The sequence below is a fragment of the Aquarana catesbeiana genome, linkage group LG11 (genome assembly GCF_042186555.1).
Source record: "Aquarana catesbeiana isolate 2022-GZ linkage group LG11, ASM4218655v1, whole genome shotgun sequence".
Taxonomy (NCBI): Eukaryota; Metazoa; Chordata; class Amphibia; order Anura; family Ranidae; genus Aquarana; species Aquarana catesbeiana.
Window position 1 is genome coordinate 20097582 of NC_133334.1, and position 14973 is coordinate 20112554.

At 49.2% G+C, this 14973-nt stretch overlaps 1 protein-coding gene across 1 annotated transcript in view; it reads right to left on the minus strand.

Annotated features, from left to right (window-relative positions):
• The window catches only part of PRMT3 (protein arginine methyltransferase 3), a 147427-nt gene that overhangs the window by 17855 nt on the left and 114599 nt on the right, over positions 1–14973 (minus strand). The window contains exons 14-15 of the mRNA XM_073604033.1: positions 8461–8511; positions 8194–8281 (exon numbers count right to left, since the gene is read on the minus strand). Coding sequence (XP_073460134.1) covers positions 8194–8281; positions 8461–8511 — 139 coding nt within the window. The remainder of the gene's footprint in view (positions 1–8193; positions 8282–8460; positions 8512–14973) is intronic.

Here is a 14973-nt window from a genome sequence, read left to right on the forward strand (position 1 = left end):
TGCTGAAGAAAAGCATCCCCACCACATGATGCTGCCACCACCATGTTTCACAGTGAAGATGGTATGTTCAGGGTGATGTGCAGTGTTAGTTTTCCCCCCACACATAGCGTTTTGCTTTTAGCCCAAAAAGTTGAATTTTGGTCTCATCTGACCAGATCACCTTCTTCCACATGTTTGCTGTGTCCCCCACATGGCTTCTCACAAACTACAAACAGGACTTCTTATGACTTTCTTTCACCAATGTCTTTCTTCTTGTCACTCTTCCATAAAGGACAGATTGCCAAGCCAAGAGGTTGAACATCACATGAACATATCATTTCCCTTCCACTTCTCAATTATGTGCCACTTTGTGTTGGTCTACCACCTAAAACCAATAAAATACATTTATGTTTTTGGTTGTAACATAACAAAATGTAGAAAATGTCAAGGGGTATGAATACTTTTTCAAGGCACTGTAGGTACTTTGAGGCCTGACCTTTGAAGTGTACATTTAAACAGATCTATTCATATTTTAAAGCTGCTGGTCTTTGTTCCATAATAAGATTGTGTTTGGTAGGAGAAAACTTCACAGCTCTCTGCTTCAAGTTTTATATGAAACAAATGCCTGGCATCCCTTTAGATGTGCATGCTCCTCCCTGCTGGCCACTGGATGCTGTTGACCTTAGCTGTGCAATCTGCTGATCAGTTGCTGGATTCCAGCTGATCAGCAGATTGCACAGCTAACACCTGCAGCACCCAGCGGGGATGCAGGTCTAAAGGGGTGCCAGGGATATGTTCTTTCATATAATGTTCGGGAAAGCAGTACAGTAACTGGCCCCAGCCCTAAAGATCAGGCTCACACATGATCAAGAGCAAAAATAAATGAAGGTACAGAAAGTGAATGGCTGTAGGAGGCGGCAAATGATATCGCTGGCATTCTTTTAGATGTGCATGCTCCTCCCTGCTGGCCACTGGATGCTGCAGACCTTAGTTGGGAAATCTGCTGATCAGTTTCTTGATTCCTATTGCTATTGTCTATTCGTTGCAAGGGTGTAACTGAGCTACTACTGGGAGAGGGAGCAGGGTGAACTGAGCTGCTGAGTCTCTACTGGGTGTTCGAAGTTGCTGAAAGGGTCAGAGATACCTACTGGGCCACTGCTGGAATATGGAAAAAGGCAAAGCTAAGCTGCTTAGTCGATCCTGGAAGGGGTGTGAAGCTACTGAGACACTGCTGGGAGGAGCAAGATCAGGGATCAAGCTGCTGAGAGGAGGAAGATGGGTGAGTTGAGCTGCTGAGTCTCAGCGGGGAGGGGAATCTGAGCTGTCAAAGTCTCTGCTTAGAGGGGAGAGCTAGGCTGCCAAGTTTCTGCTGGGAGGAGGAGATGAGCTGCTGAGTCTCTGCTGGGGGGGGGGGGGGAGTTGAGCTGCTAAGTCTCTGCTGGGGGGGGTGTTGAGCTGCTGAGTCTCTGCTGGGGGGGGGGGGGAGTTGAGCTGCTGAGTCTCTGCTGGGAGAGGGAGCTGTGCTGCTGAGTTTCTGCTGGAAGGAGGAGCTGAGCTGCTCAGTCTCAGCTGAGAGGGGGAGTTGAGCTGCTGAGTCTCTGCTGGGAGGGGGAGCTGAGCTGCAGAGTTTCTGCTGGGAGGAGGAGTTGAGCTGCTGAGTCTCTGCTGGGAGGAGGAGCTGTGCTGCTGAGTTTCTGCTGGGAGGGGGAGCTGAGCTGCAGAGTTTCTGCTGGGAGGAGGAGTTAAGCTGCTGAGTCTCTGCTGGGAGGAGGAGCTGTGCTGCTGAGTTTCTGCTGGAAGGAGGAGCTGAGCTGCTGAGTTTCTGCTGGGAGGGGGAGATGAGCTGCTGAGTCTCAGCTGAGAGGGGGAGTTGAGCTGCTGAGTTTCTGCTGGGAGGGGGAGCTGAGCTGCTGAGTTTCTGCTGGGAGGGGGAGCTGAGCTGCTGAGTTTCTGCTGGGAGGGGGAGCTGAGCTGCTGAGTCTCTGCTGGGAGGGGGAGCTGAGCTGCTGAGTTTCTGCTGGGAGGGGGAAGCTAGGCTGCCAAGTCTCTGCTTCTAAGGTGAAGTGAGTTGCTGCGTCTGCTTGGAAGGTGGAGCTGTGCTGACTTTATGCTTGAAGGGGGGAGCTGAGCTGACAAGTTTCTGCTGTAGGGAGGAAGCTGGGCAGCTGAGTCTCTGTTGGGAGAGGGGGACTGAGCTTCCGAATCTCTGTTGGCAGAGGGAAGCTAAGCTGCTAAATCTCTGCTGGACAGGGGGGGCTGCTGAGTCTCTGCTTGGAGAGGGAAGCTGAGGTGCCAAGTCTTTGCAAAGAATGGGATGGGTGAGCTGCTGAGTCTCTACTTGGTGGGAAGAGCTGAGCTGCTGAGTCTCTGCTGGGAGGAGGAGCTGAGCTGCTGAGTTTCTGCTGGAAGGGGGAGCTGAGCTGCTGAGTTTATGCTGTAGGGGGAAAGCTGGGATGCTGAGTCTCTGCTGGCAGGGTGGAATTAAGCTTCTGAATCTCTGTTGGCAGAGGGGAGCCCAGCTGACGAGTCTCTGCTGGACAGGGGGAGCTGCTAAATCTCAGCTTGGAGAGGGAAGGTGAGATGCTGAGTCTTTGCTGGGAATTGGGGTGGGGGGTGAGCAGCTGAGTCTCTGCTGGGAGGGGGAGCTGAGCTGCTGAGTTTCTGCTGGGAGCCGGAAGCTAGGCTGCCAAGTCTCTGCTTGGAAGGGGAAGGGAGTTGCTGAGTCTGCTGGGAGGGGGAGCTGAGCTGCTGACTTTCTGCTGGGAGGGGGAGCTGAGCTGCTGACTTTCTGCTGGAAGGGGGGAGCTGGGCTGCTGATTCTCTGTTGGGAGGAGGAAAGGGGGGGGGCTGAGCTTCCGAATGTTTATTGGCAGAGGGGAGCTAAGCTGCTAAACCTCTGCTGGACAGGGAATCTGAGGTGCCAAGTCTTTGCAAAGAATGGGGTGGAGGGTGAGCCACTGAGTCTCGACTAGGAGGGGGATCTGAGCTGCTGAGAGGGGGAAGCTAGGCAGCCAAGTCTCTGCTGGAAGGGGGGAGCTGAGCTGCTGAGTCTTTGCTGTAGAGGGAGCTGAGCTACTAAGTTTCTGCTGTAGGGGGGAGCTTTGCTGGAATGGGGGTGGGGGGTGAGCAGCTGAGTCTCTGCTCGGAGGGGGGAGCTGAGATGCTGAGTCTTTGCTGGGAATAGGGGTGTGGAGGGGGGAGCTGAGCTGCTGAGTCAATGCTAGGACATTTAAAATGACAGTTAAAGCTGGTATGAGAATTCAGTAATTGGGGTTACATCTGCCTGAAATTGGCTTTATTAAATCACAGGGTTTAAACAAATCCTTATTACAGGGTCACCTTATAAGAAGGTTTTTTTAGTCATAATGCAGTTTTTTTTCCAGTAGCCAAATTACAAATTCAGGCGGAGTAGAGCTAGCGCCGGGGCTCGATAGGGACCTTGCAGGGACCTTCGCCTTGCTCTCAGACAGATCGAGACGTTGATGTGCTCCAAACTTTATCTGCAATCTCTTCACTCCTAAAATTCTCCATATGTGCGACAAAGATGAGTGCTCCTGTTTTGGGGTTTTCTAAGGATATGCTGCAGGAGGAAGCCGGGCGCGGACTGACAGGCTGCGATAATAAAAACCGATCGGCCGGAGGAATATTTGTTAAGGAGACGGGTGAGGGAAGAACAGACGAGGAGCCGATATGATCTCCAGGAATGATGGAGAGAGAAGGACGGCTTGTACCAGGCACTGCAATGCGGAGGCAGCCTGTGGGACGAGGACAATATGCTTCCTCCCCGCTGGCGGCAGACGATCGCTGCTCGCTGGGTGTGACAGACAGTGCGGTATTTAACGCAGAGCCCCCCCATAGCATCACATACAGGATGAGCATGTCAGAGACACGGCCAGATTGATGAGACAGACGAGCCGGTTTGTGTTCCTGATGCGGAGATGGCAGATAGACATGGAAATTGATGCTGTGCGGGGGAGGAGATGTGGCGTTAAAGGGGAATATAGGAAGCGCCAGGAGGCAGGGGGGATAAAGAGAGGCATGAGGTACCGTTAAAAAAAAAAAAAAAGCAAGGGTAGAGGAGCAAAAAATTTTAAGGGGAACTCTACAAAATCCTTTCAAACAGAAATGGTCAGATTTTGAAGTACAATAATTGAAAATCTATAGCAGCCTTTCTCAACCTTTTTACCCCAGAGGAACCCCAGGTAAGATTAGTCCATCAGGAGTCATTGGGAAAATGCCTCTTACATCTGTGGTGGTAAGTGCCGCCCTTACAGGTATGGCCAGAATGACATCCTTGCAGTCATGCCGCTTTCTCTGCCAGGTTGCATTGGACCTGGAAGTATGCAGGCACTATCGGATGGGAGGTCAGTTAGCCACAGCTTGAGGATCCCCTAGCCAGCCCTCGAGGAACCTTAGAGTTTCATGGATTTCTGGTTGGGAGTGGCTGATCTATAGAGTAAGCACATCACATCCAAAGAATGCCTTTGCAATAAACTTTCAGCAACATTCTGGAGATGCACACCCATTTCCACGGGGTAAATCAACTTTACTGTTCAGCACAAGCACAGACTCCCTCTTCTGTGTTTGCCCCCTACTGGGGCTTAACATCTACAGCATAGAAGCGCAATAGTACAATACACCATCCAAATAACAGGGCACACACCAAAGACATTCAACTTCAGCCAAGGTTTATTGCAAGGACAGCACATCGCTCACTCCCACAGAAAATTCTACCCATGATTAAGCCCTGGTGTGGGTGAAACATGTTGGGAGGCATAGCTTTGGGTAGGCATGAGCGGAGTGCTGTCATTCTAATAAACCTTGCCTGGCGTTGAACATTTTCTGTATGCTGCTTGTTATTTGGATGTTGTATTGTACTATATTGCTTTTATACTGTATATGTGAAGCCCCATAAGGGACGAAACGCGTTAAGCAGAGAATCCGGTGTGGAGTTTCTGTGTTTGCACTGAACAGTAAAGTTGATTTAATATTGTTGATCCTTTATATAGTTTCAAACAGCAGAAATGGTCGGATGTCTAAATGCAATAGAAAATCTGCAAAGTAGGCCCACCACATCCAAAGGATGCACATTGCTCACTTCCACCAAAAATCCTCCCCATGTTTATGCCCTGCTGTGGGTGAATACATCCAAATAACAGGCCACAGGTCCAAAGACGGTCAACTCCAGCCAAGGTTTATTGCAATGACAGTACATCACTCACTCCCACCTATCATATTAAGCACTTGCCACTTGAATGGCGGCAAACTACGGTGCCTACAATTCTCCATAGGAGAAGATTTAAATGCCTTTACAGGTTACCAGTTTAGAGTGACACAGGAGGTCTGGTGCTAGAATTATTGCTCTCTCTCTGACGTTCACGACAATGCCATACATGTGTGGTGAGATCATCGTTTACATATGCGTGCGGGAGTAACGTATGAGTTCATATTTGCGGGTAAGCACAGCGGGACAGGGGTGCTTTACATTTTTTTTTTTAATTAATTTTATGCAACTTTTTTTTTTTACGCTTTTTTTTTTTTTTGTACTAACTTTATTGCTATCACAAGGAATGAAAAACATCCCTTGTGATAGAATGGGCTATGACAGGTCCTACTTATGGATCTATTAGACCCCAAATCTCTCCTCTGGCCTTCCATGAAGCTGATCAGACACAGATCGGTCTGATCGGCTGCTTTCCTGGCCACTGGTGGCCAAGTAAACAAAGTGGGAGGAACCGGAAATGACAAACTACTCGTCGCTCCCGGTTTCCGAGGTTACAGAGAGAGAGGGGAATAACATCAGTTCCTCTCTCTCTCTGTACAGAGCAGCCATCGCCGCCGGCCGCATCACTCCCGACAACGCAATGGGACCGGAGAGCTCAGGAGAGGCGGGTGGGACTCCCTTCCATCACCCGCAGTAGTGATCACCTGGCTAATTAGCCACTCAGATCACTTCAGCAAAAAAAAGAATCACCGGCTGAAAAGATCAATGCCGGGATAATGCCTGTAGGTGCATCCATCATCCCGGTATAACCACTGAAACCCAAGGACGTCCATGTACGTACCTTGGGCGTCAGGTGGTTAAAGCTTCTGTGTAATTTTAGTGATTGGGTATACAGTATCTAACAAAAGTGAGTACACCCCTCACATTTATGTAAATATTTTCTTCTATCTTTTCATGTGACAACACTGAAGAAATGACACTTGTCTACAATGTAAAGTAGTGAGTGTACAGCTTGTATAACAGTTTACATTTGCTGTCCCCTCAAAATAACTCAACAGACAGCCATTAATGTCTAAACCGCTGGCAACAAAAGTGAGTACACCCCTAAGTGAAAATGTCCAAATTGGGCCCAATTAGCCATTTTCCCTCCTCTGTGTCATGTGACTCGTTGGTGTTACAAGGTCTCGGGTGTGATCGGGGAGCAGGTGTGTTAAATTTGGTGTTCTCGCTCTCACTCTCTCATACTGGTCATTGGAAGTTCAACATGGCACCTCATGGCAAAGAACTCTCTGAGGGTCTGAAAAAAAGAATTGTTGCTCTACATAAAGATGGCCTAGGCTATAAGAAGATTGCCATGACCCTGAAACTGAGCTGCAGCATGGTGGCCAAGACCATACAGCGGTATAACAGGACAGGTTCCACTCAGAACAGACCTCTCCATGATCCACCAATGAAGTTGAGTGCGCGTGCTCAGCGTCATATCCAGAGGTTGTCTTTGGGAAATAGATGTATGAGTGCTGTCAGCATTGCTGCAGAGGTTGAAGGGGTGGGGGGTCAGCCTGTCAGTGCTCAGACCATACGCCATACACTGCATCACATTGGTCTGTGTGGCTGTCATCCCAGAAGGAAGCCTCTTCTAAAGATGATGCACAAGAAAGCCTGCAAACAGTTTGCTGAAGACAAGCAGACTAAGGACATGGATTACTGGAACCATGTCCTGTGGTCTGATGAGACCAAGATAAACTTATTTGGTTCAGATGGTGACAAGCGTGTGTGGCGGCAACCAGGTGAGGAGGACAAAGACAAGTGTGTCTTGTCTACAGTCAAGCATGGTGGTGGGAGTGTCATGGTCTGGGGCTGCATGAGTGCTGCCGCCACTGGGGAACTACAGATCATTGAGGGAACCATGAATGCCAACATGTACTGTGACATACTGAAGCAGAGCATGATCCCCTCCCTTCAGAGACTGGGCCGCAGGGCAGTATTCCAACATGATAACGACCCCAAACACACCTCTAAGACGATCACTGCCTTGCTAAAGAAGCGGAGGGTAAAGATGATGGACCTGCCAAGCATGTCTCCAGACCTGAACCCTATTGAGCATCTGTGGGGCATCCTCAAACGGAAGGTGGAGGAGCGCAAGGTCTCTAACATCCACCAGCTCTGTGATGTCGTCATGGAGGAGTGGAAGAGGACTCCAGTGGCAACCTGTGAAGCTCTGGTGAAATCCATGCCCAAGAGGGTTAAGGCAGTGCTAGAAAATAATGGTGGCCACACAAAATATTGACACTTTGGGCCGAATTTGGCCTTTTTCACTTAGGGGTGTACTCACTTTTGTTGCCAGCGGTTTAGACATTAATGGCTGTGTGTTGAGTTATTTTGAGGGGACAGCAAATTTACACCATTATACAAGCTGTACACTCACTACTTTACATTGTAGCAAAGTGTCATTTCTTCAGTGTTGTCACATGAAAAGATAGAAGAAAATATTTACAAAAATGTGAGGGGTGTACTCACTTTTGTTAGATACTGTGTATATCCTTTACAGCCAACCTATGTAAGGGGTTAGTTCACCTTAACAGGTGATCTACACCTGACCCTGCACTCTGTAAAGGTGAGCTAACCCCAGATACTCCCCCCATGTACCCTGATCTACCACTGGAGTTGTCAAGCTCTCAGCACACCCATAGCCGCTCCAGCGTTCCAGGAATTAAAAATCCCTGCTCCCCTCTCTCTTTGCAGGGCTTCTGGGATGGACCAGATTGACGGTGACCAATCAGAATTGATCAGGTCCATCCAAAACAGCTGCACGGAGAAAAGAGAGAAAAGTGGGGATTTTAAATCCCCAGAACTTTGGAGCGGCCATGGGGGTGCTGACAGCTCGGCAACCCTGGAGGCAGACCTGGATACACGGGAGGGTGTCCGATGTTCGCTCATCCTTACATTTTTTCTGTTAAGTTGAACATGTTAAACACCACCCATAATTTTACCTGCTTTGATGCCGATCGGTTTCTCCAGAAGGAAAACCGTTTGCTTCCAGTGAGTTTTGGTGCACGTCGGCCCGGTGGAAAAGGCGACCTGCGGAGACAGAGCGGTATTTGTAATATCATGGTACATTACTTTATTACACGATGACATACACGCACATTAAATGCTTACAACAGGGAAAGAGCAGCTCAATCCCACATAGCCTGGGGCACCGAATTAAGCGCAGCCTTTCCCGTAATTAATTTGGACCGGCGTCTGAATGTACTTACTGGCGTATGACAATCCTTCTCGAAGAACACGTCAAAATAGCCGGCCAGAGCCTACGAGACACATGAAGGGTAATCAGTCAATGCGAGTTACTGCAGACGACAGCAGAACAATGTATGGAATAACATTATCAATATACACATTAATATATTCTATTATTGAAGAGACGCTATAAAATCACAGCAGGCTAAGAGAAAACTGCAACCATTAGGAAAAAATGACTATTTATGGAGAACTCATTGACGGCCAGGCACTTATGGAGGAGCTTCAAGAACGAGGAGCTCTGTGTGGCCACTCCCACTGCAGAGCGTTCCTTATTCTATTTAATAGAAGGTGTGTGGTCCAACGGGCATGATCGATCGGTGGGAACAGGCAGACACAAAGACTTAGAGCAGTGGTCTCCAAACTGCGGCCCTTTGCACGCTCCTATCTGGCCCTTGGGGCATTGTTCCACCCACTGATATGAGGCGCTATTCCTCCCACTGACACCAATGATGGGGCACTATTCCTTCTATTGAAACCAATGATAATGCACCAATGATGGAACACTATTCCTCCCACCGACACCAATAATGGGGCATTATTCCTCCCACTGACACCAATAATGGGGCACTACTCCTCCCACAGATACCAATGATGGGGCATTATTCCTCCCACAGACAAATAATGGGGGACTATTCCTCCCACTGACACCAATGATGGGGCACTATTCCTCCCACTGACACCAATGATGGGGCACTATTCCTCCCACTGACACCAATGATGAGGCACTATTCCTCCCACTGACACCAATGATGAGGCACTATTCCTCCCACTGACACCAATGATGAGGCACTATTCCTTCTATTGAAACCAATGATAATGCACCAATGATGGAACACTATTCCTCCCACCGACACCAATAATGGGGCACTACTCCTCCCACAGATACCAATGATGGGGCACTATTCCTCCTCCTCCTGCTGACCACAGGCACTATATCATTTTTTTATACTCCCACTGACCACCAAACCTGAGACATTTTGTACTCCCGCTTGCCACAGTCCCCCCCCCCCATAGTCTGAAGGACAGTAAACTGGCCCTTTGTTTAGAAAGATTGGAGGCCTCTGATATAGAGAAAAGAGCCTGGTAGGGAGACTTCACCACTGGAGTCATCAAAACAAATAAGAAAATGGCATTCCGGAGCAAACATTTCATTTTTGGAGGGAATGGGAACGGGAAAGAGGTCTGGTGCCCACAATGTGTCAGAGTTATACAGGTCAATGAGGAGCAAGAAGTGCCACCGATAGGGCATACAGTAATGGGCCCAGGCTCCATCGGGTCAGCAACAGGGTCCGGACCTGGCAGGGGCTACCTGTGGGCATCTCACACAGCTTCCCCTACCAGAACTCCCTGCATATGTATCCCACAGCACAGCGCTAAAACTGCCCCACTTTGGGCCACCATCCTGCTCATTTTTAGCCATGATGTAATGGGGGGACCTCTGATGTAAAGAGGGGATCTCTGATGTGAAGGGGGGGACCTCTGATGTGAAGGGGGGACCTCTGATGTGAAGAGGGGACCTCTGATGTGAAGGGTGATCTCTAATGTGAAGGGGGATCTCTGATGTGAAGGGAGGATCTCTGATGTGAAGGGAGGATCTCTGATGTGAAGGGGGGACCTCTGATGTGAAGAGGGGATCTCTGATGTGAAGGGGGGGACCTCTGATGTGAAGAGGGGACCTCTGATGTGAAGAGGGGATCTCTGATGTGAAGGGGGGGACCTCTGATGTGAAGGGGGGGATCTCTGATGTGAAGGAGGATCTCTGATGTGAAGGGGGGACCTCTGATGTGAAGGGGGGACCTCTGATGTGAAGGGGGATCTCTGATGTGAAGGGGGGATCTCTGATGTGAAGGGGGGATCTCTGATGTGAAGAGGGGATCTCTGATGTGAAGGGGGGGATCTCTGATGTGAAGAGGGGATCTCTGATGTGAAGGGGGGGATCTCTGATGTGAAGGGGGATCTTTGATGTGAAGGGGGGATCTCTGATGTGAAGGGGGATCTCTGATGTGAAGAGGGGATCTCTGATGTGAAGGGGGGGATCTCTGATGTGAAGGGGGATCTCTGATGTGAAGGGGGGATCTCTGATGTGAAGGGGGGATCTCTGATGTGAAGGGGGAACCTCTGATGTGAAGGGGGATCTCTGATGTGAAGGGGGATCTCTGATGTGAAGGGGGAACCTCTGATGCGAAGGGGGAACCTCTGATGCGAAGGGGGAACCTCTGATGTGAAGGGGGAACCTCTGATGCGAAGGGGGGGCTCTGATGTGAAGGGGGAACCTCTGATGTGAAGGGGGATCTCTAATGTGAAGGGGGGGACCACTGATGTGAAGAGGTGATCTCTGAGGTGAAGGCGGAACCTCTGATGTGAAGGGGGAGCCTCTGATGTGAAGGGGGAGCCTCTCATGTGAAGGGGGAGCCTCTGATGTGAAGGGGGGACTTCTGATGTGATGGGGAAAACCTCTGAGGTGAAGGGGGTGGATCTCTGATGTGAAGGGGGGGATCTCTGATGTGAAGGGGGGGCCTCTGATGTGAAGGGGGGCCTCTGATGTGAAGGCGGAACCTCTGATGTGAAGGGAGATCCTCTGATGTAATGAGGGAGCCTCTGGTGTGAAAAAGGAAGTGAAGGGGGAACCTTTGATGAAATGGGGGGACTTCTGATGTGATGGGGGGACCTCTGATTTTATGGGGGGCTCTGTTGTGAAGGGGCAACCCCTGATGTGAAGATGGAACCTCTGATGTGAAAAGGGAAAGGGGGACCTCTGCTGTGATGGGGGACTTCTAATGTGAAGGGGGGACCTCTAATATAATGAGGGAAGGGGGGCTTCTGATGTGAAGTTAATTTCATCAAGGCAGTTGTGTGCATTGTCCCAGGCACAGTTTTCCCATTGATAAGTAACTTTTATGTTTTTACATTTTAGACTGGGGTGCCTTGAGAAGTCAGCTGTAGCGCCCCCTAACCCCCTCCACAAACTCCATCCCCTCCACCAGTGACCCCTAGCCCCCCCCCCCCCCCGTCCAGAGCCTTCTAGCATTTCAGTATATATTTCTATTCCCACACTTTCCTTGTCCGAGGATATACTTTATTCTTCACTGTTGGGCCATGAAAGGTTTCGGGAAAATGTAGCGGGCCCTGGCCTTGAAGAGGTTGAGAACTACCACTGTAGTGTATAAAACTCCCCCCCCCCCCCCCCGGTATAATTTGAGTTAGTTTTTTTCTGTAAAACGTTTCCACTCGAAAGTTATTCTTCAATGCGTTTCGTAATAGTGCTAAAATTACCTTAACAATGCGCCACAATAGGTACATTTCACAAATAAACCGGTAAACTCATTAAAGGTTTGTTATTTGTTCAGCATTGCGAGGGAACAGTGCGCACCGCTCTGGAGGTTAAACAAAATGCTTGAAAAGGAAAAAAAAAAAAGAGAAAAGAGAAAAGAAAAAAGGCTCTGACTCTGCAGAACGGCGCGGTATCGCTCTCTCTGCCAAGTAATTATGGCGGGATGTAGAGCTTCTCCTTGGCAGGGACGGGAAAGGAAGATCTGGAGAAAAAGATTTAATGTCGCCGCGTTCCAAAGCCATTGTCTCCGCATGTAGCATCGCAGGCTATATAAAAAAAAATAAAAAGGTGATGACAAGAGGCTACGTGATGGAACGAGCGTTGCGGGGGAAGAGGAGAGATGGTGTTTTTATCCCTCGGTGCAAAATTCTCTCGCCCCGCTTCTCCATTACCGAAGTCCTGGCAGTTGTAAAATCATTGACTCGTTAAAGGCGCTGGACTGGAACTAATTACCTTGACTCTGGAAATTTGTATGCATCTACAAAAAAAAAAAAAAAAAAGGAAAGCAAAAAATCCTGATGGAACAAAAAAAAAAAATCAGCGTGTTCCAAAAATGAGAATGTTCAATAAACTCAACGCATAAACCAAACAGCAGCCACTAACGCAGTACCGGGTTTAATATTTATTCTGCTGCTAGATAAACTAGGGTTTTATTTTTATTTATTTATTTATTTTTCCTTAAATGGGACTAAAATTTAAATTTACACTCCCCGTGTGATCAGATCAGATTATGCAGTAAAAGAAAAAAAAAACATTTTTCATTTCTTGCCATGTATACATAAAAACAAAAAGCTGCACCGCAGAATTTGGAATAAAAAAAGTTGCATTTCCTGCCATATATACATTAAAAAAAAAAAATTTAAAAAAAAAAATTTAAAAAAGCTGCACCGCAAAATTTGGAATAAAAAAAGTTGCATTTCTTGCCATGTATGCATTAAAAAAAATAAATTAAAAAAAAATTTAAAAGCTGCACCGCAATTTGGAACAAAAAAAGTTTTTAATTTCTTGCCATATATACATAAAAAAAGCTGCACCACAGAATCTGGAATAAAAAAAAAATTGCATTTCTTGCCATATATACAAAAAAAAAAAAAAAAAAAAAAAAAGACAACGCAGTCCCCTTAACAGAGTAACTCCACTTTTCTTGAGAAAAATTAAAAATAATCCCTTCTTGGTGATCTCTGTACATTGCAGGGATTTAAACTTTGTTGCAGATTTCAACCTTTTGGTGTTCTTAAGAAATAGCGGTTTGTATCTCTGTGTCCATGTGCGAAGTGAATGTTAATGGGAGCGATTTTATAATTATCAATCAGCTGCTGCATTTGCAGGGCTCTAATGAGGAAAATGGCAGGGTCAGCATCCCTTTAGAGGTGATTTGCCTTTGGGGGTATCTCACCAAAAATTATATTTTTGTTGCAGGGGATGCTCAAGAACTGATTTGTATTTTAGGGCAGACTTCTGGGAAAATCAGTGAGCCAATCACCGATTTGGGGGGGGGGGGGGGGGGTTATATACACCATCTGTTTACAGAATACCTCCAGGTTGCCATATTGATGTTTTCAGCTTAGGCAGCCACCTTAGGGGGCCGGGTTGGGGACTTGCTGTGAAATTGGATCTTTATAATACCTGGCTTCTGTCCCCCCCCCCCCCCCCCCCCAGCAGGCAAACTAAAGCTTTCACACTGCGCCCGGTAGGAGAGAGGGCGCACTATAGAAGCTTTAGTTTGCCTGCTGTTAGACAGAGTACAGAGAGCGCAGTAGGCAGGCGGGGCGGTGTCCCGCTTTTAGGGAGGACCTGCAAGGATACAGAGGGGGCGATCCCAGGGGTGTGCAGGGAAGGGTCGGGGCCCACTGTGTGGGCTGAGTCAGGCCAGAGGTTGTCGTGGAGGGCATCGTAGAGTCGGTCAGGGTGGAGGAGCCCCCCACGCTTTGCTGCAGTTGCGGCCAGAGATCCTAATGGGCACTAATGTCCGAAACGCGTAGGTTGTTTCACAGTATTGTGCATGTTTACTCAATAAAGAAATACAATTTTTTTGGATGTCATCCTGCGTGCCGACCATCCCTTTCCTTATCCCAACATGCCTGTCTGGCAGATAGCCCTAATGGCACCAGATGCTCTCCACTGACACCATCTGGAGGAGCCGCTGCAGGATTGGTGAGATCTGGGAAGTCATTTCCAAGCCGTGTGTGATCAGTGACACTGCCCCCCTCCTGTCCAGCTGCCCCCTCCCCATTCTACTGCCCCCCCTCCTATCCCACTGCCCCCCTTTCCCATCCTATTGCCCCCCTCCTGTCCTGAAGCCCCCTCTCCTATCTCATTGCCCCCTTCCCATCCTACTGCCCCCTCCTGTCCAGCTGCCCCCTCCTGTCCCGTTGCCCCCCTTCTATTCCGCTGCCCCTTCCCCATCCTACTGCCCCCCCTTCTATCTCACTGCCCCCTTTCCCACCCTTTTGCCCCCTCCTATCCCACTTCCCCCCTTCTATCCCGCTGCCCCTTCCCCATTCTACTGCCCCCCCCATCCCCACTGCCCCTTTCCCATCCTATTTCCCCCCTCCTGTCCCACTTCACTGACCCCTCCTATCCCACTGCCCCCCTTCTATCCCACTGCCCCCCTTCCCATCCTATTACCCCCTCCTGTCCTGATGCCCCCTCTCCTGTCTCACTGCCCCTTCTCATCCTAATGCCCCCCTCCTGTCCTGATGCCCCCTCTCCTGTTTTACTGCCCCCTTCCCATCCTACTGCCCCCCTCCTTTCCTGATGCCCCCTCTCCTGTCTCACTTCCCCTTCTCATCCTACTGCCCCCCTCCCGTCCTGATGCCCCCTCTCCTGTTTAACTGCCCCCTTCCCATCCTACTGCCCCCCTCCTGTAACACTGTCCCTTCCTGGCACACTGCTCTCGTCCTATCAAACAGCCCTCCTTCAGTGATGCTGCCCTCCTCCTGTCTTGCTGTCCCCTTCCTGTGACACAGCTCCCCTTCTGTCAGTGGCAGGTATGGTGGGAGGATGGTGGTGGGTGATGGGAGGACACGGAGGGGGAGGTGGGGGTGGCAAAATACCTCTTCGCCTGTGTAGACAAAAACCCTTGCAGCCGCCCTGACTCCAAGTGAGAAATTTCAACACACACGGTGCTGAGAAATGC